Raw genomic sequence first — 27,226 nt, forward strand, 5'->3', positions numbered from 1 at the left:
CTATGTTTGAGAGTTGTAACTGAAATTATTTAGAAAAATATATTTCATTTTCTTGGATCTTGCCTGAGCCTCCTCACACAAGACTGGAATCTCCCTAGTGAGTTGAGGCTTGAATATGAGAACTATTGCTCCAGGCATACCCATCTATTAGCCTTGTATTAACATCTTGGAGCTCCCTGTGTATATCACACCAAAATGCACAGAGATCCATAAAATAAAATGTAACATTTTACCTTATAAAAAAATACCATTTTAAGTAAGGTAGGTTTCTTAACCTTTCATATCTGTCTTTAAAAACACGTGCTTGTGTTTCTTAAGAAATACTTAGCGAAGGAGAAAGAATAGTGTTCAAACCTAATAAATTTGTTTGCTTTTGTATCTTTCCTGACAAAGGTTTTCACAGTATTTTCAAGGCTCTGTTTAGCTGATGGCAGTAGCATTAACAGTGTACCATTATATCTCTTAGTCCTTCAGAATGGCAGTTCTTAACAGATACCTGTGATACTGCAGTGAAGATAATTCTGACATACAAAAAATAACGTGGAGCATCTTATATTGTCACTTCATTTTTTTTTACTAACCATTGACAAGCAGTCATTAGAAACCACTGCATTTATTTTTTGGCCTCAATATAAGGGAATTGTAATGTTGAGGTGCAATACAAACCATAAATAATGTAACACCGAAGGTCAATGTATTAAGATAACAAATATAACTGGATTAGAAAACACACAGCAGTTTAATTAGTAAACTAATAATGTCCACCTACTTCATGTGAGAGAACATCCTTCTGTAATAGTTTACATACCTTGTAAACAACAGTAGAGTGAGAGAAAATCATTTACATTGTCTATACACAAAATGAACAAATGCTAAAACACACGTTAGGTAATGATAAATTTTGCTCAGTAGTATTCACCACTGACTACAGTGCTGATAGTAATCATGTTATAATTCAGCAGAATAGCAATTAAAAAACTGTACTGTATTTTAAATATAACCATGAATTTTCACTGACTTATTTTAAGTCCACTAAGATTGAATTTCTGATACAGCGGACAGTCACTAGCTCTTCATATGATTTTTTTTATCACATCTGACTCATGAAGCAGAAGCATATTCCTAATGCTGGCAATGGAAAAGTAATTCAGCAGATCATCATTCTATAAATCAATTGAAAATATGATTAAAGAGGAAAAAATTGAGTGCTTTAAAAAGTAAAGGTCTGATTAAATGTAGAATATGTGGTTAGATGTAGAACTACAAAGTGTAGAAAAAGAAAATATAACAAGACCGTACCCATATAAGTCTCACATAATCTACTTGTAGAATGTATTCTCATTAATCATTAACTTCTTTACCACTGCAAACAAAGGACAGTTATGGTAAGAGCATCGTATCTGTTTCAACATATATTCTGAAATCCTATTGCAGAGACAAGTTAACAGTCAGTAGCCCCCTTTTCTTTTCTCCACATGCCTTTTTGAAATTATGGAATTTGTCCATAATTTAATTCTACTAAAATTACTATTAACATGGTAAATGCTTATTGCCTATTTCGAAGGCTCCTTTTCCAGTTTGCAGAAAGATATTCCTGTAGACAGCTCCATGGGGACCTATTTTTGATACATTTTTTTAGTGAGGAATAACACTTCCAAGTTGGGGGGGGGGGGGGGGGGGGAACACACACGAGACAAAAAAAAAAACAAAGAAAAACAAAGAAAAACAAGCAAAAAAACAAAACAAAGAAATCCAACAAAAACCAAAACCAACAAAACAAATAAAACCCCCAACAGTCCAACAAAAACAAAAAAAAATCCACACAAAACCCCCAAACAAAAAAAAAACTCTGTAAACTTATTAGCTATCTAATCTACTGCCTTCTATATATAAGCATAATCAAATTACTTAATTTGTTACCTGACAGATGATATTTTTGAGTGTTCTTTAACTTTCCCTGCGTCCCATCACAACTGATTCAAAGATCTACTTTTCTTAGAATAGGTGTGGCATAAATGCCAAATTAATTTATAGTATAAAGTGAAATAGAAATCATATTCATTTAAGTATTTACTATAATACAGACTACTACATGGCTTTCAAAATCTGAATACAAGCACAAAGCTAACAGTTCCTTGTGCTCACAGTTTCTGCTTCTTACAGAGAGTATTTATGCTCGAAGGATGTTTCTTTGAATCAAAATTCCGATTGCAAGAGCATAGTCCCTCTGTATAAATTGTGTTCTTGTTCTGTATATTAAAGCACTGAGTTCAGTCCTGTGGAATACATTCATCACAACTCCGCCAAAAAGAAGAGAAATACCCTGACACACAAAAACCAACCCTCTCCTTTTACCCATGTAATTTAAAATCTGTCAAGTGTGTAGGAACCATGTGTTTGATACTGCAGGTACATGGAAAGACACAGCTAAGGCCTGGGCTTTGACACCCCTAGGGCTGATGCAGAGCTGTATTTATGAAAAGCTGAGCTGATTGAGATGAAAGGCATTTTGCCCCCATTAAGATCACAATTTCATGTATCCTCCCACTTGGAACACTGAGCAAAGGCTCAGTCTATTTCAGAAGCACACTAAAAATCACAAGTTATATTCCTGCTAGTTCTATGTAATTACTGAATGTAGAAGGGGGCAGATCTTAAAAACAGTTCCTTGACTGCCTTGATTTGCAGCTGGAGAAGGAAACAACAGCAACACTTATTACTTTCCCAGTTGGATAGTACAGGAGCAAGAGAGGAGAGATTTAGCACAGTCAGTGTTCTTCCCACTACCTCCTCTTCCCCACTGTACCACAGCAGCAGATTTAATGAAGCATAAGCCCCAGGAGAGCCTCTGTGGAGTTTCTTCCTTTTGTAGCAATAGGGGACAGTGATACCTTGATTGAAACTTGGTTTCCAAAGTAGTTCCTGAATAATAAAACTGCATATCACCCATTGATCTGGAAAAATCACAGAGTGAGAATCTAGCTCATTTTGGACAAGGTCTGAAGGATAAAGGTACTTCTCCAGCTTCCTTTCCACTTTATCAGTTAAATTATTGATCTACTCACTTCAAGCAGAGGAACGTGGATGGCATCCAAGGTATTTTATTAAGGGTACACTTGTATGAAGTATAATGACTTCAGTTTGCAGGGGTTTAGGAGAATTTAATTCCTTAAGACTTGTGCAGCATTAAAGCCTCTTAATTTTACTCTGATTTCCACAAACAAGAAAGCTTACAAGTTAAAGGCAAACCTCATTCAAACCTAGTTTCACTCAGTTCTCAGTGAAAAAGCATAAACCCTCACTGAACTAACAAACACTAAGAAAAAAATCCAAAACAAATGAACAGAAAGAGCTGGAGTGCCTAATCAAACTCCAAGTCAGGTGAGTTTTGCATAAAGCTGGTAAGGTGTTTACTCAGAACTAGGCAGTATAATTCTTTGGCTCCTTTATATTACTCAAACCATATCTGAAGCTCGCTACTCATTGTCTTAATTAGTTTCATAATTTTTAATGATGGTTTGGATTCATCACACACACACACACACTGAAATACTCTGCTATTTAAGTTCATTTAAAGAACAAAAGGAAGGCTACTAGGTATTCCATGAATGAAACTGAACCAGTATCTTTTGTAGGGCCAACCTTTAAATAACTCTTTTTTTAGGTAGGGTTTTCTTTTTTTGCTTCTACATCCCCCTCATTCCTTCAAGGTCTCATATAAGCTTTAATAATTTTCTCCAACTTTATAAAGCAAGATGCAGAGAATAAAAATAAAAATGCTTTAAAAATAAACTTTAAAATAGTTACTTTTCTGGAAGAGCAACACAGGTATTTCAGTTGACTCTTGCCAAGTATTAAGAAGGCAAAAGAATGTAAAAGGCTCGTGTTAACAGATTTCAGATAATTGCTCCCCAAAATGTTTCTGGATTTATTTATTTATTTAATGAAGCAGTAGATCTATCCACTACCATTAGAATGAATAATAGAATTTATTTCCTTTTTGGAAAGAGCATTCAAAAGAAAATTACATTCTCCTGTAGAATATATTTCAACTACTGGACAGCTTAATTAACACATAGCTAACCTTAACTTTGACAGATACAGACCAAAATTCAAAAATATAGTGCATTGAAGCTAATTAAAGTGTCAAAATTTCTAACATGTATGAAACTACTTTTTTTTTATTAGAAAGCTAGGAATTGGTATCAGTCAGTTTTTCAATAAATTATTTTTAAACAAATAAAGGATAAACAAATTGTATTTAATATTTTTTAATATTAAACATTTTTTAATATTTAAAATAATAAAGGATATATATGTAAATTATCTTATATTTCTGGCAAAAGGTTTGTTAATTACTTGCTTTTGGGGAACTAGAAATATTAACAGTTTAAATAGTAAAATGTAATTTTGCAAGTCAGTGGATTACTTATTATTTAAATGAAGGATAGAGGGGAAAGTAGCATTCATTAGTGTGGGTAAGTGAGTGTGAATATTGCCAATTTAATTTCTCATCTGTAACTCTCCAAAGTAAAGGCCTTTATAGAAAGATATTAACTTGAGATTTAAAAAAAGTTTTAAAGTGTTATTTATCAAAATTGTAATGTTACTTGTGCATCTCATACTCGCTGAAAATATTAATGGCTTTATTTCCTAAACTTGGCTCATTTTGGTTTGATGGCCCTCCAGCTAGAACCACTAGGAGGGTTTTCGGCTGTCTTCATTGAAAGTTGGATTGTTCAGCTCATATTTGAGCTACAAGTGAACATTATTTGAATTGCAACATTTGCCTGAAGCCAGTATAATATATCAGTTTCAGTTATGCTCCAAAAATATGAAATTTGTTGGCTGAAAATTCTTTCACATTTGTCAAATGAATCACTTGCATAAGAGCACTGCCCTCCAGAGACAAATGTGAAAGATCTCATAGACAATGGTTTGCACAATAAAATGCCATGTTTTTCAAGTTAATTATTTTACAAAAATGGTGGAATGCTTTGATCCTATCTTATCACTCTAGCTAGCACCCACATAGTTCCCTTCAACCCTCTCTGTTCTCTCACCACTTTTTTCAAGCAGAGAGAAATAGAGAAAGATTAAATAATTAAAAACTGTTTTTCAGTTCTTAAAAAACCCAAGCAAACCAAACAAAAAAAAAAAAGTTAAAAAAAAAGCCAAACTAAACCACCAAAAACCAAATCAACAACAAAAAAACAGATCGACAAAAAAGCAAACCACAACAAACAAAACAAAACAAACAAACAAAAAAAAACCAGAAACCAAGCTTCTCCCTGATGTTTGCAGGGTTTATAAATCCTATCGGAATGCTAGCCAGATCGTGACTATTCAAGGCAGCAGTCACAAACAGCAGAAGCTCTGAAACTGTTCCCAGCTCTGTCTCTCTTGGGTCAGCATTCACTGAGTGCTTTAGTGAAGGCTGACCCTCTAACCCATCAACAGACCTTTACAGGGGCAGAATAGTAGACTTAGACATTATTACTCTTTTAGAGCAGTGTGACTACATGCTTGAGTGAACATGGTCAAGTACAATCGGGGCATGTTAAATTTGTACTCAAAAACGGATTAAGATAGGGTCAGAGATGCTGAAATCTACCAGTGCCTAGAAGCTATTGTTAGCATGTGATTAACATTTCAGGATTAATGGGGAATGCTTGTAAGATTTTAAGTTTGCATCTTTGTTACTGCTGGATTGAAGGTATGGGTCTTGACTTTTGTGTTTTGTTTTTTTTTAAACAGTGAATCCTTCAAACAAAGAATTGTTTGTATTTTCAGTATCATGAGGGTGTTCATGATCAAGATAGCAGCTTTCCATACACATATGTTTGCAAATATTTTACCAAAAACTTGTGTAATCTGACATCCTTGCAAGAAGCAACAAATCTTGAAATGTCTACCTACAGAATAAGTACAGGTTTATTTTCTTACTATCTGTTAGGTATCATAAAATACGGAGCACTAAATTTTGTCCTCAGGTTCTGCAAACAGCTCATGCTTCAGGGAATCAGGACTTTGAGTGCCACTGATCACTCAGACAGTGAAATCATCTGGCTTGGATCTAATTCATGATGGAAAGCTAATATTCATTTAATGCTGAAGAAAAAAATCTAAACACCAGTAGCTCAATACTTATGATTTCTCTGAGTGAGATATAACAGTGGGTAAGAAATCATAATCCACTTACTGCTTTAATTACTGAAATAATTGCTGACAGTAAATGCTGTCATAAATAGAAACTGTTAGGTTGTTTCAGGTGAAATCATTGAGAGAAAAACCCCACAACTATATTCTTAAAGTGAAGCTTATGTTCTTAGTTCATACTCTTACACCACTCTGTTGGTAACAACAATATTCCAGCTTTGTTTTCCTTTATCCATACTACCTTTTCCAAAGCTTTTTGCATTCTTCAATAGGTTGTCCCCTTAATTCTCTAGTTAAGTGCATTATATATTGATGTTTACGTTTAAGTAACTATGTAGCTATTAAGCATCTTACAGATCTTGATCTTCCCTGTGGAAAATGCTATACAGGAGAGGAATGAGGGTAATTTAAACAGCTTCAACAGCATTATTTAATTATTCTCATCACAGTTCCTTAGCACTCTGTGTTAGTTCAGTAATACTTTATTCACATTTTATAAGCCTTGACATAATGTGGAAAACTGGTGCCATAGTTGTCCATGAGATTTCTTTGCTTGTCTTCACCGTGCTTCTTGGCAAAACCCTTACCACAATTAATCTTGGCTTATAAATTTAATTTTCTTTGTTTTGCAGAGTGACAACATTTCTCAAAATATCTTCAAATTACTTCTAATCTATCTGTATTTTTAAAAGTATTTTAATTTATTATTAAACAAGCCAGATAAGACTTACTTAATTCCCTTGTATTAAAGGTTCCAGTCCTACATCCTGGAATCACACTGATGCTCAGCAAAAACTTTATTTTATTTGATTTCTAAATAGGATTTAAAGCCAAAAGAGATCACCTAAAGCAATTCCTCTCATTGTAATGCCAATAGCATCTCATTAATTGGTGCAAAAGAGAGTAGCAATTGCTACTGCTGTATTACAGGACTAGCATGAATATGACTTGTGTTATCTCACACTGTCATCAGGCTTCATTAGAAAGCAAACTTGAAAGGCATTGCAAAACTTTTACTGACTATGCCAACACTCTGAGACTGAAAAAAATTGTTGTATTGCCAATGGCACCATTTTTTAAAGGTCTAAATTCAAATGAAAAAGTTTTATGCTTGGATTTATCTGACTTAAATCGCACTTAGCTACCTAGCTGCCAGTGGAACATGTTCAAGCAAACAAACAAAACCTGAAATATTCTTAGAAAACTGCAACATCAACAAGTGTATTTCAATTATCTTTGAATTATGTGTTCTCTGACTTTACTATCGAGATTATCAAGGGATACTCTTACTCAGTCCTCTTAAAAGTCTTTACTTTTCTGGATTTTTTAATCACACGTCTGTTGCTCATCTCTACTTGTTCTTTGGTAGATTGCTCTCACTAATATTTTTAGCAGTTGTTTGGTTTTTTTTCCAAATTCAAGGTGTATCAAAGATAGACAAAATAACGCAATACAGAAGTTACTGTCCTCAAATATAGGGAAAACTCCTACATCTAGCAACTGCTATCAATTCTCGCCTTTCTCAGAAATTACAGATTGACATCAGCAAGTTTTGTGCAAGGGCAAGCACGTATTTGCAGGAGCATCAAAGAAATAATGGATCTTCAACTCAGTCCACAATTAAAATGCCATTTACAATTTAACTGGAATTCAGGATGCTTTGGTTCTATAGAGATCACAGAAAGTACAATGGCTATGATTCTATTACTCACTAAGGCATTTGGCAAGAAAAATCTTAAGAGGTGAGGACGTTAGAACCACAGGATAGCTTCTAATACAAAGTCAGTACTAACCAGTGTTGAAAGAAATCTTAACTGTAGAGTATATTCATCCACATTGATGCAGCTGCTTCTTAGGGTAGCAACTTCTACTTTATTTTGTGCAATTCTTCTCTAAAAAACTATGACAGAATACATCTAGCCTCTGCTTTACCAAGGAAATCAATGATAATCATCTGAAATACAAGCATGTTAATGAAGAGCTTAAAGATTTTTAAGCTACCAGAGAAGTCAGCGCTGCTTATTTTATTATCTTATTGCTGGGATTTTAAAGGCTTTTCCTATCCCTCCTTCATTTTTTGTTTCCTCCCCTACTACAATAAAAATATCATATTTTATATGTTTTTAAATAATTGTTATTTATGTTAAGCAAGCATGCCATTTATACTTAACAGAGAAAATCTTATGATTTTTTTTCTCTGTTTTCAATTGAGGCTAAATTTACAGAACAGTCTCCAGAGGAAACCCCAGACTACTGGTGACTTTACATTAATCTCCCACACAGCTTTTAGTACCTCTGTGTAGGCCGCATCCTGTCACCATTTAATTAAACAGGATTTTGTCACCATGTCTACATGAAGAGCAATCAGGGTTTGAAAATATCACGATATTTTAGCATCATAAAGATGCATCATATTTTATCATTAACATAAAGATGACAAAAGCATAGTTATTGTCCAGATTTATACCAATTAATCTGTGAATTAAAAAAAGTAAAATTATATATTTACATTTGATGAAGAAGAGCAATTGTTATTAATTCATGCATATATAAGAAATGAAGAATCTCAAAAGGAATATTTAGGGCTAAGGATTATTTCATACATTTTACTTTTGTGATTATAAAATCAAATTAGATTTTTGAGGAAAATTACTAGGATGACATCAAGTTTTACCACTGATTATTAAATATCTTGATGCAGATCTCTCTGTATGTACAAAAAAAAAAAAAAAAGTGCTATTCACGTCTGTATTTACATTACCCAAAAAGTAGATGACAATTCTTTTTTCAAGAATTGCATAGAAGTTTTTAGAATTTCATTGCCATAAAACAGTTTGGAAACCGTGTTGCTGAATATCATGTAAGTTACTTGGTACACTGTGTAAGATACTCCAGATACAGACTACTCCATGTTCTCCATCGATCATGCACTTTTCCAGTGGTGATAATTTCAGAAAAAATTGAATGCAGGGCTTCTGCCCAAGTTGAAGAACAGTTACAAAAATTATGCAGAACATGAAAGAGAGCTATCTTGCATTTTTGCAGACCAAGAATGCAGAATATGTGTGATTAATATATGCTTTAGACACTGATAGAGATTATAATATACACCTATAAGCATCAAAAGATTTAAATCTGGAGGAGAAAGGAGATATGAGCCAAAACAAGGCAACAGAAGGGAAATAAGGAAAGAAATGTTGCAGCAAGGTTGCAGTCAGAGAAATAAAAATCTCCTTCAAACTTTTCAGACAAAGTTGTCATAAAAATCCAATTGCTCGAAAATCCACAGTACTGATTTGTCTCCATTGAAAAGTCTCCATTTCTACCTGTTAAATTAAGATCATACATAGCTATAAAAAATTATCACTATACATTTATTTTTTACTAGGGACATCCAGACATATCTAATGCTGGATCTGAAAAGAGCTTTTACTGTAGAGTCTATGTGGTTCTGCAGCCACTTATTCACACCTTTCTCATTGTCAAACTGTTCCATTTAATCACCCTATCACCTATACCAGAAAAAAAGATCAGAGTTACATTTGAATTAAAGAAAATTATAGTTAAGAAGAGATGTGTCAAGACAGAACAGAATGAGACCATTGCATAGCCATTACTTGAGATTGCCCAGAAACTTATTTTGTTGTAAGTAATAGCAGTCAACCAAATCTTACTCTATCACATGGAGCAGATCCTCTGATAAAGCTCACATTTTTACTCTGTACTCAGAAGTTCAAGCAAGGAACCTATGAAAAACATCTCATAAAATTGGTTCACTGCTGGGAAAGAGGTGAAACCAGAGTTACAGCCTTTCATGGCTTCTCTCTTCTATATTCTTTGCTGTTACAAGAACTACAAATTATCTGCCCTTATATTTTTGCAAGATAATTTTGAAGTTCTTTCTTTTTATCTCCATTTTATAACATTATCCCTTTTAAAGACCATTTTAAGTAAAGCAAAAATTATGGTACATTCAAGTCTCAAGAGAATCTGATCCATTTACTTTCCAGAGAACTTATGTCGAGCCTTTGTCTGAAGTGAAAAGGGAAACTGTAACTAGGATGTTTAAAAGAATCAGAAGAAAGTCTGAAGCTTTAGACTAGAAACAGAAAGTCAGCAGATGAGTAAATGTACTTAACAGGCCGTTTTCAGGGAGTACCCCTAATGTAAAATTTGTATGTGGAAATCACTTTCTATGCTAGATCATTTCAAAGTATCATTTTGATTACAGCTGTGAAGAAATCAACTTCCTCCTGTTTCCAGAATATCCCATTTATTCCCTCGTGTTCCAAACTGGAATATTATTCATTGTCTGCTCTATGAATTTTCTTTAAACTTTTCAGTGTGAATCAAGGCATCATCTCAATAAATTCAAATCTCGCTTTCTTCGTTTGAGCTGCCTACTTAATAAGAGACTATATTTTCCAGATAATGAAAAATGGCTCCAGAGTGAAGAGAAAAATTTTCATCTGCAAGAATACAAAATATATTTTTCCTAAATAAAGTTTCAACAAAAAGTGAAGTCATATAATGAAATAACATTTTGATAAAAGTATTGAATTATAAAATGTTCTTTTTATTCCAACAGTGTAATCCTGCAAGTGAAATGCCTTATCACAATTATCTGAAATATTCTATATATATTTGGATGTCATATTGTACAGTATTTAAACATCAAGTCTTAAAAGTGTTAAATGTTCAAATTCCAAAATGAGATTTGTAATCTGCATTAACTACATCATTTGCTAGTAATGCGAAATGTTACCGTAAATACATTCAAACGATCTAACTTAAATTTGTAACTCTAAATCTGTACTTATCCAGTCATAAAATAGATGAAGGCCTTAGTAAGCATATGCTTATGTACAAATATAACTTTTGAAGTATATTTATGGTTACTAATGGTCTGAACATGGATGAAAATTCTGCTGAAGGAAGTCGAAGGAATGCAAACGTGACAAACAGATGACAATGGTCTAGAAAAGAAAACCTGTTACAACCCTTTTTATGTGAGAATGGCCATACTTAGCCAGACCAAGAGTCTTTCTAGCTAGCATTCTGTAACCCCTACTGGCCATAAGCAGGTACCTGACAAAAGAAAAAACAGGACAGGCATAGCTGATATGCTTATCAAAGCAGACCTTCTCAAGTAACCTCGTAAACCGATCAGATTTCTTCTCAGAGGATTTCCAGGTATGTTTTAAGTTATAAATAGAATTCGGCTATAAAATAGCATACTTTATGTGTTGCTATATATATAAAGTACTACAGAATAGTACTATAAAATAGTTATTATGAATTGTGTGTACTAATTAGGTTATGCAATCAGATGCTTGCCTCTGTGCAGTATTATACTGAAGGAGGAAAGGTAAGAAATGGTGACAGCTTCATCCACTACATAGCCCAGATCCTTTCCTGTGCACCACCTTTTCACTTCCACTGATTTAGGAAAAGGAACACATGAGAAAAAATATAGTTAATAATCAGCCTCAATAGGGTTAATACAGCAGTAACTGCGCACACAGACCTGCAGAAATATTAGGTGATGTAAATGCTCAGAATTAATATTCTTCTACTTTGATTCTCATTCCCAGGTGTGCATTGATTGCTCAGATTCTAGGCACCATTCTGCACACTATCATACAAAGGGCCTTTAGGCTGCTCTGTGCTTTCCTACTACCATTCACTATGTCCTTCCACGCCAAGGCAGCTTGGATGGAATTACCCTAAAGTCTGGTTTCAACCCCAGCTGCTGGCTGGATCACCCTCTTGAAGTGATCCCTATCTTTCTCTCAGCTTTATGTGCTTATAAGAGTCCAGCAGGTTTCTTGTATTTGTAAGCTGCCTCTGTAGGGTTGATTGAAATGCAAATCAGAAAGAGCTCAAGACATCATGTCCTGGGTTCAGCAGTAGCAGTCATTTTTCTCCTTCTTAGTAGCTGGTGCAGAGCTGTGTTCTTGACTTTCGGCCTGGGACCAGCGCTGATAACAGCGATGTTTTTAGTTACTGCTCAAATGTTTGGTCTGGCCAAGGACCTTCTGAGTCTCATGCTCTGCCAGGGAGGAGGGGAAGCCAGGAGGAAGCAGAGACAGGACACCTGACCCAAACTAGCCAAAGAGGTATTCCATAACACAGCACATCATGCCCAGGAGGTAACTGGGAGTTACCCAGAAGGGCACTCACTGCTTGGCCAGGCTTGTTTCAGCGGGTGGTATCATATTCTCTTCCCTCGTTATTTCTCTTATCATTATTATCATTGGTGGTAGCAGTAGTGATTTGTGTTATACCTTAGTCACTGGGCTGTTCTTATCTCAGCCTGTGGGAGTTACATTCTTTCGATTCTCCTCCCCATCCCTCTGGGAGCGGATGGGGGGTGGGAAGGGTAGAAAAGGATGGGAGTGAGAGAGCAACTGTGTGATTTATGGCTGAGCTTAAACCACAACACATCAATAGTAGTGAAACCAATTCAATAGTGAAACCAATGTAAAGTGGCAATTTCCAACATAAAAAGTCCTTGTAAGGAAGACACTCTGTATTCCTCTAATTGGATAAGCCTTCTGATCTCTCTTGTCATATCTAAATTGACATTAATGTGACATAGTGAAAAAGTATATTTTAAGAGATTGTTATGCATTTTTTCACGCTTCATTTTAACAGTAAATCACTATTTTTAATTTCACACAATCTTCAGTAGTGTGTGATCTTGTGTTTGGCTCATTGCCCAAGGAAACATTTTAATATAATGAGTACTTTACTAGTTAACTGCTCAAAAAAAAGGCAATACCTGAAAGTATAAATCTTTTTAAAATAATTAACGTAATACCTTCTCCATTTTTGATACAGAAAGAAAAGCTGATCTTAATGAATTTCCAGCCTTCCCTTGCATCACTGCAACTCTAACCAGTTATATAGGAGCAGTCTTTTACTTTTTGAGCTTTCCTTTGCAAGATGAGCCATTATAGCGGTAGGCCTTGGCACCTATAATCATCTAAGTGGAAATATGGGCTACACACTAGGAAGAATCATCAAGAGAAATCATTTAAAGAGATCACCTAGCAAATGACCAGTCTTTATATATCTACAGTCAAATCCGCTATGAAACAAGAAAACAGTTTCTCCTATTCTGTTTAACATAACAGCACCAAATTGTATGAACACAAAAGCAGAGTACAGAGCACAGTCACATTAAGAAATCCCTGATTTTTCTGAATGCATACCGGAATGTAATTTTAATTGAAAATTAAAATAATATTTCAGCATAAAAATCCTACATAATCAGCCAGTGACTCACTTTCTTGTAGCATGCTGGATAAAATGTGATTGAAGGCTTAGAAACAATAGTAGGACACCAAATTGTCTGAACAAGGAACTTCTGATAGAGATGTAATTCAACAAAGTGTTAAGTATAGGAGGTGGAAGAAGAAACACATTTCCCAGGAGGAATATGGAGGCATCACCTGGCTTTTCAGCAATGGCATCAATAAAGTCAAAGCTCAGCTGGAAATGAATCTGGCAGTGAGATGAAAGGCAACAGAAAGGTACATCAGAGGCAAAGAGAAGAACAAGGATAATATGGGCCTGCCAGTGAATGTAGTTGGCAACCAAGTGATGAAGGACATAGAAAAGGATTAAATGTGCAAAACCTTCTTTGCCCTATTTTACTGGCAAGGTCTGCTCTCAGGCCTCCCAGGTCACCTTGTCCAGATGGAAAGTTTGGGGGAATTTAAGGTACCACCCATTGTAAGGATAGGTCAAGTTAGGTTCTGCTCAAGTAAATCAGTCACATTCAAGTTCCTGATACCACATAGGATACATTCAACAGTGCTGACAAAAATGGTCAATGTCATTGTGAGGACACATTCTATTTATCATTACTGAAAAGCTGTGGTGGTCAGAAGAGGTCCTCAGTGATCTGAAAATGTTTGATGGTAAGAACATCTTTAAAAGAGAGAGGAAGAGGGCTTGGGAAACTACAAGCTGCTCTAACCTCATCTTAAATGCTGGGAAGGTTATTGAGCAAGTTCCTTTGGAAGTAAGTTTTAAGCACATAGGAACACATAGCATAATTTTACCAAGGGCAAATCATATGTGATGAACCTGATTCCCTTTCATGAATAAAGTCCTGGCTTTGTGACAGACAAGAGCAGCAGCAGCAAGGTTTCTGACAGACTTGCACTGAAACCTTATAGCTGAGCAGGAAAGATATAGACTAGATGAGGGGTCTAAAAGGCAGACAGGAAACTGGTTGGACTATCTAGCTCAAAAGGTTTTGGCCAAGTGATTCCAAACTTCAGCATCAGTTAGGGAAGAACAGACATCCTTAGGAGTTAATACTGGAGCCAACACCTTCAACAACTATCTGGACAGTAAGGTGTAATGCACACTCAATGAGTTTGTAGATGACACCAGAATGGTGGGAGCACTTGATACGCTGGAGGACTGCCATTCACAAAGCCTTGGCAATCTGGAGGAATGGTGGGACAGGAATCACAAAGTTCAGCAAAAGTAAAAAATAACCTCAGCTCACTCTATTATCTGCTGCTACCTCACTTTTAAAAGTTTATCTCAAATTTTATCTGATAATTATATAACCCTGCAGTCAAAGAGGACTATACCATGTTTTAGATTTTTTTCAGATGTATCTATTGATTAAAAATAACTATTTTTAAATGCCTATTTTAAGTAGTACTTATACATTTTTTCCTTAAATTAGAAAATACATGCATGCGTACACTTACTCATCCACAGTTTACAATAATGTCTGTTTCCCTTCTATGATATAGAAATAATGGTTTCAAAGGCCAAACAGGTCATTTTTTATCATTGAAAAGACTGAAGTTTTACCATTACTGAATAAAATGTTAACATTTGACAAAAATTCTGATTTTTTTAAAAAGGATTTCAGAATTGCTAATGCTGGACTAGACACAGTACCTGCTGTCCTCCACAGCATACCTGTACATCAGATCTAGGCATGAATTAAAATAATCCTTTTCTTTGGAGAGGCTGGAGATAAGTGTCAGATATGAAGTATTCTATAATATTAAGAATTACTATTATGTGAGTATTCTGGTATGGGCCCTGACACCTTCACAGCTTCCTTACATCTCTAAAGCACCCAATTGATAAAAGTCTTGACCAACAGAATTATTTTTAAGTTATTCTCCAAAATTACTCTAGCATACATATCGCAACATATATATGGTTGATGCTAAAAAAAAAGAACAGAAGACTCGCTTAAAAGCCCAGGCTTGGATGCCACAAAACTTTAAAACTTCTAACACCCGTTTAACTTTACAAATCTCCACCGATTTTCCCACTGATAGATCTAAGCTTACATACTGACACAATTTTGGTTTTCATGACAATTAAATACGCTTTTCTTTCTAACAGATACTGTAGTCAGATAGAGTTCGATGAGACTGAGTCAATATGATGGAAACAAAGGTTCTGTGTGAGTCTGGATACATACAACAGTTACATGTGTAACTCCTAATAATAATAATTAAAAACCTTCTCAGACCTGGTCAATAACATTCTCTTTGACATACTGAAATAAACTTTCGGTTTTTTTTTCTTTTTTCCCAAGTTCCACCCTCAGCTTTCTAACATGTAGTGTAGGCTAGACCCAAAGCCAGGAGCCAGAAACTCTTGAATTATATTCATAGTTTGATTACTTGTTTGTTCTGTAGACTTGGCCAGTTCTACTACCCCATTGCGTGCAAGTTTTCTAATGCATAAAATTAAAATAAAACTACTTACTCACTAACTGATCTCCCAAAGGCAACGTGTGGGTTTGCTCATGTTTATACTGCTTTTAAAATAACGAAGTCTGCAATAAAAATGCTAAGAGTTGTTGCACTATTCTTCATTATTCTTAACTGGCAGGTGAGTCAGGGAACACAGCTGTAGTTGAAAACAGCCTAGACCCATGAGAAGCTGCCTAAGAAGAGTTACAGCCTGGCAGGTCCAAGATCATAATTCTCGGTTAAAAAATAAATGAAATACCAATTTTTATTTTTTATCTTTTATTATTTTTTATCTTTCAGCACTATGTATACCATAGTTCCCACTTATTTTCACTACATATACTACCCTACAGAGTTGCAAATTAATAAATCTAAAGGGCAGCTTTATCCTAGCTTTTATATTTACTACACGTTATTCTGCTAAGGTCCAGTCTCCTTATCTTCATCATCTCTCTCTAACACTCTGTTCCTTAAAACAACAACCCAGATTCAGAACTCTAACTGTTGTTTTAAAAATACTTTGCTGATATAGTAAATGAATAACTGCATTATTGTGGCTCAGGATTCACGCATTTCAGTCATTTAACATTTGAAAAAGCTCTTCTGGCCCTAACTACAAAAGGCAAAATCTAGTCTTTGAGGTATTACTCTGACAGGGGAAAGACAATGAGTGAGCAAGTGGCAGACATTAAGAAACATTTAGTTTGCAACTAGGACTCTCAGTCTGTAGTATCAAACTTACATTGATGATACTAACAACAATTTTCTAATATTTCCTTTAAAAAGCAGATATTAAAATTTTAAGTGCATCTTTAAAGGGCAGAAGGAAAAACTGGGGATAATTTTAAATCAAGTTTTTATTTGATTTCCAATAGAGAGTTTTGATTGCTTCTTTAATGGATAATAAAACACAAATGTTTTTAAGCAGTACAGTGCCTATCTCATCCACAGAATTTAACTTAAGGAAAAAAACTAATAAATTAGGATAGAAGGAACATTGCAAAAAAGGTACTTCAGAAATTAACTATCATGTAAGTCATTCTTATAGCTCCCTAAATTTTCATAAACATGCTGAAATACACACTTTCAGTTGAACATAAGCAATACAAAAGCAATTTAAAATAGATCTTACGTTGTACAATGATAATAATCTCTCCCAAATGATGTTTGAGCAAAGAATATGATTAGTAGTAGGAAGAGACAATATATATACTGAATTACAGATAACTAAATGAAACACACAAAAAAAAAGTGTGTTCCTATATTTTTATATTGAAAGACTTCTAACCGCATCTCAACTCCAAAATATATTTTGCTTTCAAACAACCCTTTCAATGAAGTCTTCAGAAACATGATATACTCTTAACATTTCTGGAATTTACATCCAATGAACATTGCATTATCCTTCATATTATGTCAGTCATATGTATTAGGAGGACAGAAGAATCTCAGCAGCAACTGAAAAAGCCATACTTTCAAGGGGAAATAAAAGCCTGCATCAGACTCTTGATACCTTGAATCTGTACCACTGAGAGTGTCATTGCACTTCATAGTGTCCAACAAATGCTGGTCCAGCCAGCTCAAAAATATGAAATCTGTCTACTGTTCCACCCCTTCTTCTGAGTTAAACAATGAAAAGAGGTAGTTTCCATCACAATGGTGACTGAAGAGACTTTTATCATATTTCATGAAGCTTTGGAGAAATCAATATAACCATTATATATAAATATGACCAATTGTCCTAAATCACATCCAAGTGTTTGAAGGAAGAAATTAAATTTACAGTATCTCATTTGCTATCACAATATAAATATTAGCTTGAGTATTGAATCAGGGTGGGATCTGTGGCTATTGGGCAAAACAAATGTAGAGGAAAGTAAACCTTCTTTGAAATAGTTACTATAAAAGAGTTAAGATCAAATATCTTAAATCTCCTCAAACAAATAAGTTCTCATGTAGAACAGTCCCCTGCCCTTTTAATACCAGATGTTTTGGCAAAAGCAAAAGTATTCTTCTGTCAGTACTTTCTTGTCTGCACATCCCATCGTAAATGGCATCATAACTGTTACCTACATCAAAACCTTTGATAAACTTAGTTACAGTTACTTGAGGAAAACTGGCAAAATCTAAAACACATGGTCACAAGCACACTGCAAATACCCTAGCTAACCTAGCTTACAGCAAAATACGACATTTAATATGCTATATACGCAAGGTAAATATAATGCTTATTAAAATAAAATAAAATAAAACAAAATAAGAACTAAAATATCAAAAGCAATTGCCTGCCTGTTTCAAATCCTCCCCATAGAAGGTCTGGCAATTGTTACATTTCATAAATATAACTGTTGCTACCAGCTGCAGGCTAAGTCTATCAAATTGTAAGCACTAGTTTTTATAACTCCTGTTAGCAAATGTAAGATATAAACCTTCATCTTAATGATGATCTTTATTATTGTCTCAGTTTAGCCTGGGTTAGAAAAACTTGGAATCTGTATCTCTTCATGCATAGAAAGAAATTAGAAGAGTGAAAGGAATGACAAGACACTTTGCTGTCTCCTTAGAGTCAGAAGACTAAGAGTTTAAAAGAGGATGAAAGATTTAGAAAAACATTACGGAATAGTTTATTTCTAATTTTTCATATACTCTGCTGTGTTGTTTGGGAATTTTTAAGAGCTTTTTTTGAATTAGTGTAGCTTGGTCATACAAAGCTAACATAAAACCAGAAATGATCTGGAGACATCCTAACAATAAAAAGAGAGAAAAAGTGAAAAGGGGAGTGTGTGTATGTAAGTGCATGTCAGGAACGAAATGCATACTTTATTTTAAAAACTACATACATTTTCACTGGTTTTAGCTTTGAATCACAGTGTAAGATACTTTATATTATGTTTGGGTTTTTTAGCATATTCCTTAAAAAACATACATTTATAATTTGTAGTGTTTTCAGTGGTGAAATTTTTCCACATCAGACTGAATTTCTGTAGCAGAATTGTTCTTCTGCCTTCACCTACCTACTGAATACAGAGGTTTCCTTTTCTCAGCAGCACATTTCCATACATTCAAAGGCAAAGGAGTTAAGCATTTCCACAGACATAATAGGTCCCTTACGTTTGTGTACTTTTACGGGGACAAGATGCCAAATAAAACGATAGCTTCCTCCAGCTTTTCTGCTGGCATTACAAGCACGTAAACGGGGAATGCATAGCTGCTTGAGAGAGCTAATAACTGAAAAATGGCACAAAACAGCTAGAGAAATTTAATTTCCTGAACAATATTCTTCCTGTAGCAGCGTAATTGCTCTTTAGCTAAGAAGGAATCATAAAAGCTGAAGATTTTATGCAAAGAAGCACCGAAATTGTAATTGCTTCTGCTGCTCTGTTCAGTTTTGGTTCGTTTGTTTGCTTTAACAGCCTGGCAGTTCCATTCAACAATCTGTAGATCTGCTGTTTCCCAGCCTCTCTCAGAAATATAATTACTTGAAGATAAACCATTTTTTGTCCAGTTCCAAAACACATTATACCAACTGTAGGATGAATATCATAGGCAGGATACAAACTTATCTCTTAATGCCTATGACAGATTCTTAGCCTAGAGAAGCCTCTCACAGAAGCAATCATTCTCCAAGTACAGCAAGTAGCTACCCATAATAACCAGTACATATTATGTTTGTTAGTTATCCAAATACCATTCAAACTGTTTTGCTTGCTCTTGCAAATTTCAATCCAGCCTAGAAAAAAATGCAGTTTCCAAAAATCTGTAATCACTTAGACATTTTCATAGGACAGAAGTAATATTTTTTATTCTGCTTTCTGATCTTCTATCACATCAGGAGCATAAATGTTTTCTTCACTTAGTGTTATGAAAGCTAAAAAAAACAGAGGACCCTCAGTGTGTTACACAGTTTTCACAGGGCATCTAAAATCCCATTGAAGCTTCAAAGCCAAATACTCTAAAATCTGGAAAAGCCAGGAATCTGAAATATAATCATTCCACCTATACTTCTTTTCCTTGCATATCTCAGACCAATCTTCTCTCCAGCCTCCATGGATAGAAAACAAAAAACTCATGATAATTTATCTTCAAAACTTTACTAATTGACATTTTATTTATCTCTCCAAACAATATTTACATTTGTAAACAATCTGTCTATATGCTTCTATGGATGTAGTCACTGTTTCTATAAGCATGTTTCAAGAATTGATCTCTATTATTCAAAAAAAAAAAAAATCTATATGGAAATAAGATTCAGAGGTGATATTAAAGTTAGTATTAGATGGTTTTGGACATAGCACCCTCATAAATACTTATATTTTTTTTTATGCACTGCAAGTCCTACATTCTCTTTGCAGTTGCATTATTCAGAATACAATATTGTCTCTGAAGATATATCCAAAAGTTCCTAAGTCAAGTCCTGCATTTCAGCTCTCAGCGTGTTTGCCTTTCCTTTTCCTTATATATTCTCAGGTTACCAAACAGCTGCATTGCCACTGCCACCCTTCTAAGGAACAATTTCACACTAAACAATTCACATTTTGGAAAATAAACAGAGCAAATAAGATGGTGTTAGAAACATTTAAGAACAGGAAAGTTTACTCTAAAAAATGTGCATAATGCAAGAAGCCACATATGTAATATGAAGCAACTATAATACAAATCAACTATAACCAAATATGTTCAACTATTTACATTTAAAATAATGTAGTTATACAGGAGTATGGAAAAGCCTCTCGTGAATCCTTGGAACTTGTTTTGAAACTGTATCGTGAAAATTTGTCTGTGTATAAAAAGGCTCCTATATTTATTATATTTTAAAAAAATGGTTATTCAAGACTCCAGAAGTCTACTTTCTGAATATATAGTATTAGTAATGTCCAGAGAAAATACTTTCTAGTGTTTGTATTTGGACATGACCAAAAGGTTTACAAACAGTATAATCAAGTGGCAGGCACAAATTTGCATATTCATTTTTTATTCTTCTTTTTCATTTATTTAGGGGATTTAGGAAAGAAATAAATTTCTGTTCTAGAAGCAGCATCTGCTGTCCTCCACCTGCCACTGAAAATATCAAATCAAGAAATTGCTAGACCTTACCTGCTGGACTCAGGAGACGTAATAGCAATGAGAGGAAGAATCCTCAGTGGAAGGGTCGTGGGCCTTGCGATAGCATCAGTATCATTCTTTTTATCCCAGTCTGCCTGTTCTAACTGTCTAAAAGCCAGTGGTGGAAGCTGGATGTTACGGGATGATAATCTGCGCACAAGATAGGGCTCCATTCCCTGGGAAGACTCTTCATCCTCAGTGCTGTGATGCAGAGCTTCTTCTGAAACCTATGGTCAATGTAAAAGAAATTATCCATCATGTAAGAAAATACCTATAATGTTAATTTGATAACTCTTTTAATTCCTTTTCATAAGCTACTTTCTTACAAATATCATTTATACCGTCATTATTGAGAAAATGAAAATGAAAAAATGCAGTAAAAGGTTTCTAGGGTCTAGACAATTTGGTGTTTTAAAAGGAAAGACAAAGGTATTTTATTATGAGATTAACACGTTACTATCTAAAATGTGTACTCATACCCGTAGAGGGGACAACTGTCACCTGCATTGAGCAAGTTTCTTTCCCACAATATGCTTGCTTTGCTACAGGTTATCATCTACCTTTTGGAAGAAATGAAAGTCCAAATACCAATAATAAAATAAAAGTAGTAGTCAGAGATTTGCAACTGTACAACTCTCAATGTGAAAAGAGTAGAAAATCCATGTTAAATTCTCTCAGCTTTTCCAATTCCCATCTTTCTCTCTTGCTCAAGGCAATTTCATGTTAAGTAGTAAGTGACAAATACCTAAAGCAAGCACCATAGTGCTTAGAAACAGTGAATATCAGAACCTCCTAAGATCAGGGTGAAATCTAAGCATTAATAAACATTATTGTTTATTTAATCATCTACACCACTGGTAATATTTCCTGTGTCATGGAATAATGGAAGAAATCAGAGAAATCCAATCCGAGAAAAAAAATCTCCAAATATATTGAATTAAAGGAGAGAAGATGTCTTCAGAGAGTTTTCAGAACTTTTAACAAAGTGCTCACAGTTGTGAGAGAAAATTGTCAAAGAATTACATTTCTGAGAACACTGATATTCTGAGAAGCCTGTTGTAATAATAAGAAGAAATTGGCTTTTTTTCTCCATGTCTTACACAGTCTTTTACCATTACCTGATAAATTCCCTAGCACAGATATTAGAGTCTGCACCTATTGACTTGATTACTTTCCTTTGAAGAAACCCAAGTTTTGAGCAAGTCAAAAGATTTCTTATATCTAAATGAAGAATCAGGAATACAGCAAATACAGGTATGTATTATTCCACATAAGTCATGCATTAGTAGTTTCACAGTCCCAGTACAATATTTAAGATAGTTACACTGAGTATTTGCCTCTGCCAAACTAGAGTTCACATGTGTATTACAGCACACATGGTATACCAAATAAAGCAAGCTATACAGTGCCCATAATTTACAATCAAACCTCCAGTTACAGCACAGCCATGGCTTCAATTTGACCTCTCTCATGAGGGTTGATACAAACCTGCAAGAAAAGCTTGCACAGCAATGTATTTAGGTGTCCCTGCCCATGGGAGGGTCTTAGGCTCCTTTCCAACCCTAACCACTGTATGATTCTATGATTCAGTACACTCAGGGAGAACCATTAATGAAACACCTTTCCTGATAAGTAATTATATGGGGTTTGCATGGCAAAGTTGGTGTTTTTTTTTGGAGGGGTGGGGTGAAGCTACAATGATGGCTTCTATAAGCAGCTGCCAAAAGCTTCTGCCATGCCCAATAGAGCCAATGTCAGCCAGCTCCAAGATGGACCCACCACTGGCCGGAGGTCAAAACAGTGACAGGGGTAGCACCTCTGGGGCAACATAGGAAATGGAAAAAGTTCCTGTGCAGGAGCAACTGCAGCCAGAGAGAAGAGTGACAATAAGCGTGAGTATCACGGTTTTAACCCTAGCTGGTAACTCAAAACCACACAGCCACTCGCTCACTCCTCCCTGTTCATTCCCCCGGCTTCCAGAGGGATGGGGAGGAGAATCGAAAGAATGTAACTCCCACAGGTTGATATAAGAACAGTCCAGTAACTAAGGTATAACACAAGCCACTACTGCTACTACCAATAAAGACAAGGGAAATAACAAGGGAGGAGAATACAATCACTCACCACCCAATGACCGATACCCAGCCTGACCCGAGCAGTGATCTAGCCCTTACAAGTAACTGCCCCCAGTTTATATACTGGGCATGACGTGCTGTGGTATGTAATACCCCTTTGACTAGTTTGGGTCAGGTGTCCTGTCTGCTTCCTTCCGGCTTCCCCTCCTCCCTGGCAGAGCATGAGGCTCACAAAGTCCTTACTGAGCAGCAACTAAAACCATCGCTGTTATCAGTGCTGTTCCAAGACTGAAAGTCAAAAACACAGCACTGCACCAGCTACTAAGAAGGAGAAAAATGACTGCTACTGCTGAACCCAGGACAGTAAGAAAGAGCTCTGCAGCCACCAGGGCCAGTGCGGAAGGAGGGGAGGAGGTGCTCCAGTGCTGGAGCAGGGATTCCCCTGCAACCCATGGTGCAGCCCATGCTGAGGCTGATTTGTGCCCCAGCAGCCCATGGACATCCATGGAGGAGCAGATCTCCACTTGCAGCCCGTGGAGAGCCCCACACTGGAGCAGATTTATACCCGAAGGAGGCTGTGACCCTGTGGGAAGCCTGTGCTGGAGCAGGCTTCTGGCAGGAGCTGTGGCCCTGTGGAGAGAGGAGCCCACACTGGAGCAGGTTTGCTGCAAGAATTGTGACCACATGGAAGGGACCCATACTGGAGCAGCCTGTTCCTAAAAGACTGCATCCATGGAAGAGACCCATGCTGGAGCAGTTAATGAAGAACTGCAGCCCATGGGAAGAACGTGGGTTATAGAATCATAGAATTATTAGGGTTGGAAAGGACCTTAAGATCATATAGTTCAAACCCCCCTGCCATGGGCAGGGACACCTCACACTAAATCATATCACCCAAGGCCTCGTCCAACCTGGCCTTGAACACTGCCAGGGATGGCGCATTCATAGCCTCCCTGGGCAACCCATTCCAGTGCCTCAACACCCTAACAGGAAAGAATTTCCTCCTTATATCCAATCTAAACTTCCCCTGTTTAAGTTTTAACCCATCACCCCTTGTCCTTCCACTACAGCCTCTAATGAAGAGTCCCTCTCCAGCATCCCTATAGGCCCATAGGCCCCCTTCAGATACTGGAAGGCTGCCATGAGGTCTCCATGCAGCCTTCTCTTCTCCAGGCTGAACAGCCCCAACTTCCTCAGCCTGTCTTCATACAGGAGGTGCTCCAGTCCCCTGATCATCCTCACCACCCTTCTCTGGACCTGTTCCAACAGTTCCATGTCCTTTTTATGTTGAGGACACCAGAACTGCACACAATACTCCAGGTGAGGTCTCACAAGAGCAGAGTAGAGGGGCAGGATCACCTCCTTCGACCTGCTGGTCACACTCTTTTTGATGCAGCCCAGGATACGATTGGCTTTCTGGGCTGCAAGCACACACTGCCGGCTCATGTTCATTTTTTCATCAACCAGCAGCCCCAAGTCCTTCTCTGCAGGGCTGCTCTGAATCTCTTCCCTGCCCAACCTGTAGCTGTGCCTGGGATTGCTCCGACCCAGGTGTAGGACCTTGCACTTGTCATGGTTAAACTTCATAAGGTTGGCATCAGCCCACCTCACAAGCGTGTCAAGGTCCCTCTGGATGGTATTCCTTCCCTCCAGCATATCAACCGAACCACACAGCTTGGTGTCATGGGCAAACTTGCTGAGGGCACACTCAATCCCACTGTCCATGTCAGCAACAAAGATGTTGAACAAGACCAGTCCCAACACCAATCCCTGAGGGACACCACTCGTTACTGGTCTCCAGCTGGACATTGAGCCATTGACCACAACTCTTTGCATGCGGCCATCCAGCCAGTTCTTTATCCACCGAGTGGTCCATCCATCAAATTGAAGTCTCTCCAATTTAGAGACAAGGATGTCATGTGGGACAGTGTCGAACGCTTTGCACAAGTCCAGGTAGATGACATCAACTGCTCTACCCCTGTCCATCAGTTCTGTAGCCCCATCATAGAAGGCCACCAAGTTGGTCAGGCAGGATTTCCCCTTAGTGAAGCCATGCTGGCTGTCACCAAGCACCTTGTTGATTTTCATGTGCCTTAGCATGCCTTCCAGGAGAATCTGCTCCAAGATTTTGCCAGGCACAGAGGTGAGACTGACTGCTCTGTAATTCCCTGAGTCATCTGTTTTCCCCTTCTTGAAATTGGGGGTTATATTTCCCTTTTTCCAGTCATTGGGAACTTCACCTGACTGCCATGATTTCTCAAATATGATGGCCAGTGGCTTTGCAACTTCATTTGCCAGCTCCTTCAGGACTCGTGGATGGATTTCATCAGGTCCCATGGACTTGTGCACATTCAGGTTCTTAAGATGGTCTCAAACCAGTTCCTCTCCTACAGTGGGCGCAAGGTCTTCATTCTCACAGTCCCTGCATCTGCCTTCCAAGACTTGGATGGTTTGGTCAGAGCATTTGCCAGTGAAGATTGAGGCAAAGAAGTCATTCAGAACCTCAGCCTTCTCCAAATCCTGTGTAGCCAGTTCTCCTGAGAGCTTCCTGAGGGGGCCTACATTCTCCCTTGTCTGTTTTTTATTTGCTATGTACCTGTAGAATCCCTTCCTGTTATCCTTAATACCCCTGGCTAAGTTTAATTCTGACTGGGCCTTAGCTTTCCTAGCCTGGTCCCTAGCTTCCCGGACAACATCCCTATACTCTTCCCATGCTTCCTGTCCTTGCTTCCACATATTATAAGCCTCTTTTTTCATTTGAATTTTCCTCAGCAGCTCCTTATCCATCCAAGGAGGTCTCCTGGCCCTCCTGCTGCACTTCCTTCTAGTTGGGATGCAACACTCCTGAGCTTGTAGCAGGTGATCCTTGAATATCAACCAACAGTCTTGCCCCCCCCTGCCCTCTAGGGCTGTATCCCAAGGAATCTTCCTAAGTAGGTTCCTGAAGAGGCCAAAGTCTTCTCTTTTGAAGTCCAGGGCAGTGAGCTTGCTGCACGCTCTTCTCACTGTCCTGAGGATCTCAAACTCGACCATCTCATGATCACTGCATCCAAGGCTGCCCTGGAGCGTCACATTTCCAACGAGCCCTTCCCTGTTGGTGAGCACGAGGTCAAGTACGGCCTCTCCTTGTCGGCTCCTCTATTACTTGCAGAAGGAAGTTGTCTTCTACACAATCGAGGAACCTCCTGGATTGCTTGTGCCGGGCCCTACCGTCCTTCCAACAGATGTCAGGGTGGTTGAAGTCACCCATGAGAACAAGGGCCTGCGAGCGTGAGGCTTTTCCTATATGTCTATGGAGTTCTTCATCTGCAGGTTCTCCTTGATCAGGCAGTCTGTAACAGATCCCCACAGCAGCTGAAGAAATTCATGGAGGACTGTCTCCTGTGGAGGGACCGTATGCTGGAGCAGTGGAAGAGTGTGAGGAGCTCTCCCCTGAGGAGGAAGAAGCAGCAGAGACAGCATGTGACGAAGTTACCACTGAATCCCCCTGTGCTGCTAAAGTAGAGAAGGTAGAGAAATAGGGAGCAAATTTGAATCCAGGAAGAAGGGAGGGGTGGAGGGAAGGTATTTTAAGATTTAGCTTTTATTTCTCCTTATGTTATTCCTGATTTCATTACTAATAAGTTAATTTTCCCCAAGTCAAACCTATTTTGCCCATGACAGTAACTGGTGAGTGATCTCTCCACCTCTCCCTGACTTTATCTTGAACCATAAGCCTCTAATTATGTCTTTTTCCCTGCCCAGCTGAGGAGGGGGAGTGATAGAGCAGCTTTGGTGGGCACCTGCCAGAGTGAACCCACCACATTAATGTTAATAAGCTCAGTTTATACTCAGAGCTTCAGCAATTGCTGTAGGCAAACACCTTCTAATTAGATTTTTAATCACAAAATTTATATTCATAATTTAGCTGTCTTTCTTAATCTAGCTGTGATGTAGTTTAAGAAAACAAAGATTATAAAATGGTAGGCATTAATATACGTACTCTGAAGCAAATTAACAACAAAATCAATTGCTGTGAAAATTCTACGAGAATTATTGTGTTACAGTCATCCAAGGAGAAGTTTAAATTCAGGCTTGCATTTTCAGTGTGTGCATAGTGGATATTCAAGACATCTGAATAAATTAAAAATAATAATGAAA

At 37.1% G+C, this 27,226-nt stretch overlaps 1 protein-coding gene across 2 annotated transcripts in view; it reads right to left on the reverse strand.

The window, feature by feature from the left end:
• Positions 1-751: 751 nt before the first annotated feature.
• Positions 752-27,226, reverse strand: part of LOC130595705 (cAMP-specific 3',5'-cyclic phosphodiesterase 4D-like) — a 201,432-nt gene continuing 174,957 nt past the window's right edge. For both annotated transcript variants that reach the window (XM_057402686.1, XM_057402687.1), the window contains exons 3-4: positions 21,003-21,238; positions 752-1,163 (exon numbers count right to left, since the gene is read on the reverse strand). In XM_057402686.1, coding sequence (XP_057258669.1) covers positions 1,148-1,163; positions 21,003-21,238 — 252 coding nt within the window. In that variant the 3' untranslated portion in view covers positions 752-1,147. The remainder of the gene's footprint in view (positions 1,164-21,002; positions 21,239-27,226) is intronic.

The sequence above is a fragment of the Pezoporus wallicus genome, unplaced genomic scaffold (assembly GCF_028554395.1).
Source record: "Pezoporus wallicus isolate ANWC-B61680 ecotype Strahan unplaced genomic scaffold, APGP_CSIRO_Pwel_v1 contig_2870, whole genome shotgun sequence".
NCBI classification, from domain to species: Eukaryota; Metazoa; Chordata; class Aves; order Psittaciformes; family Psittacidae; genus Pezoporus; species Pezoporus wallicus.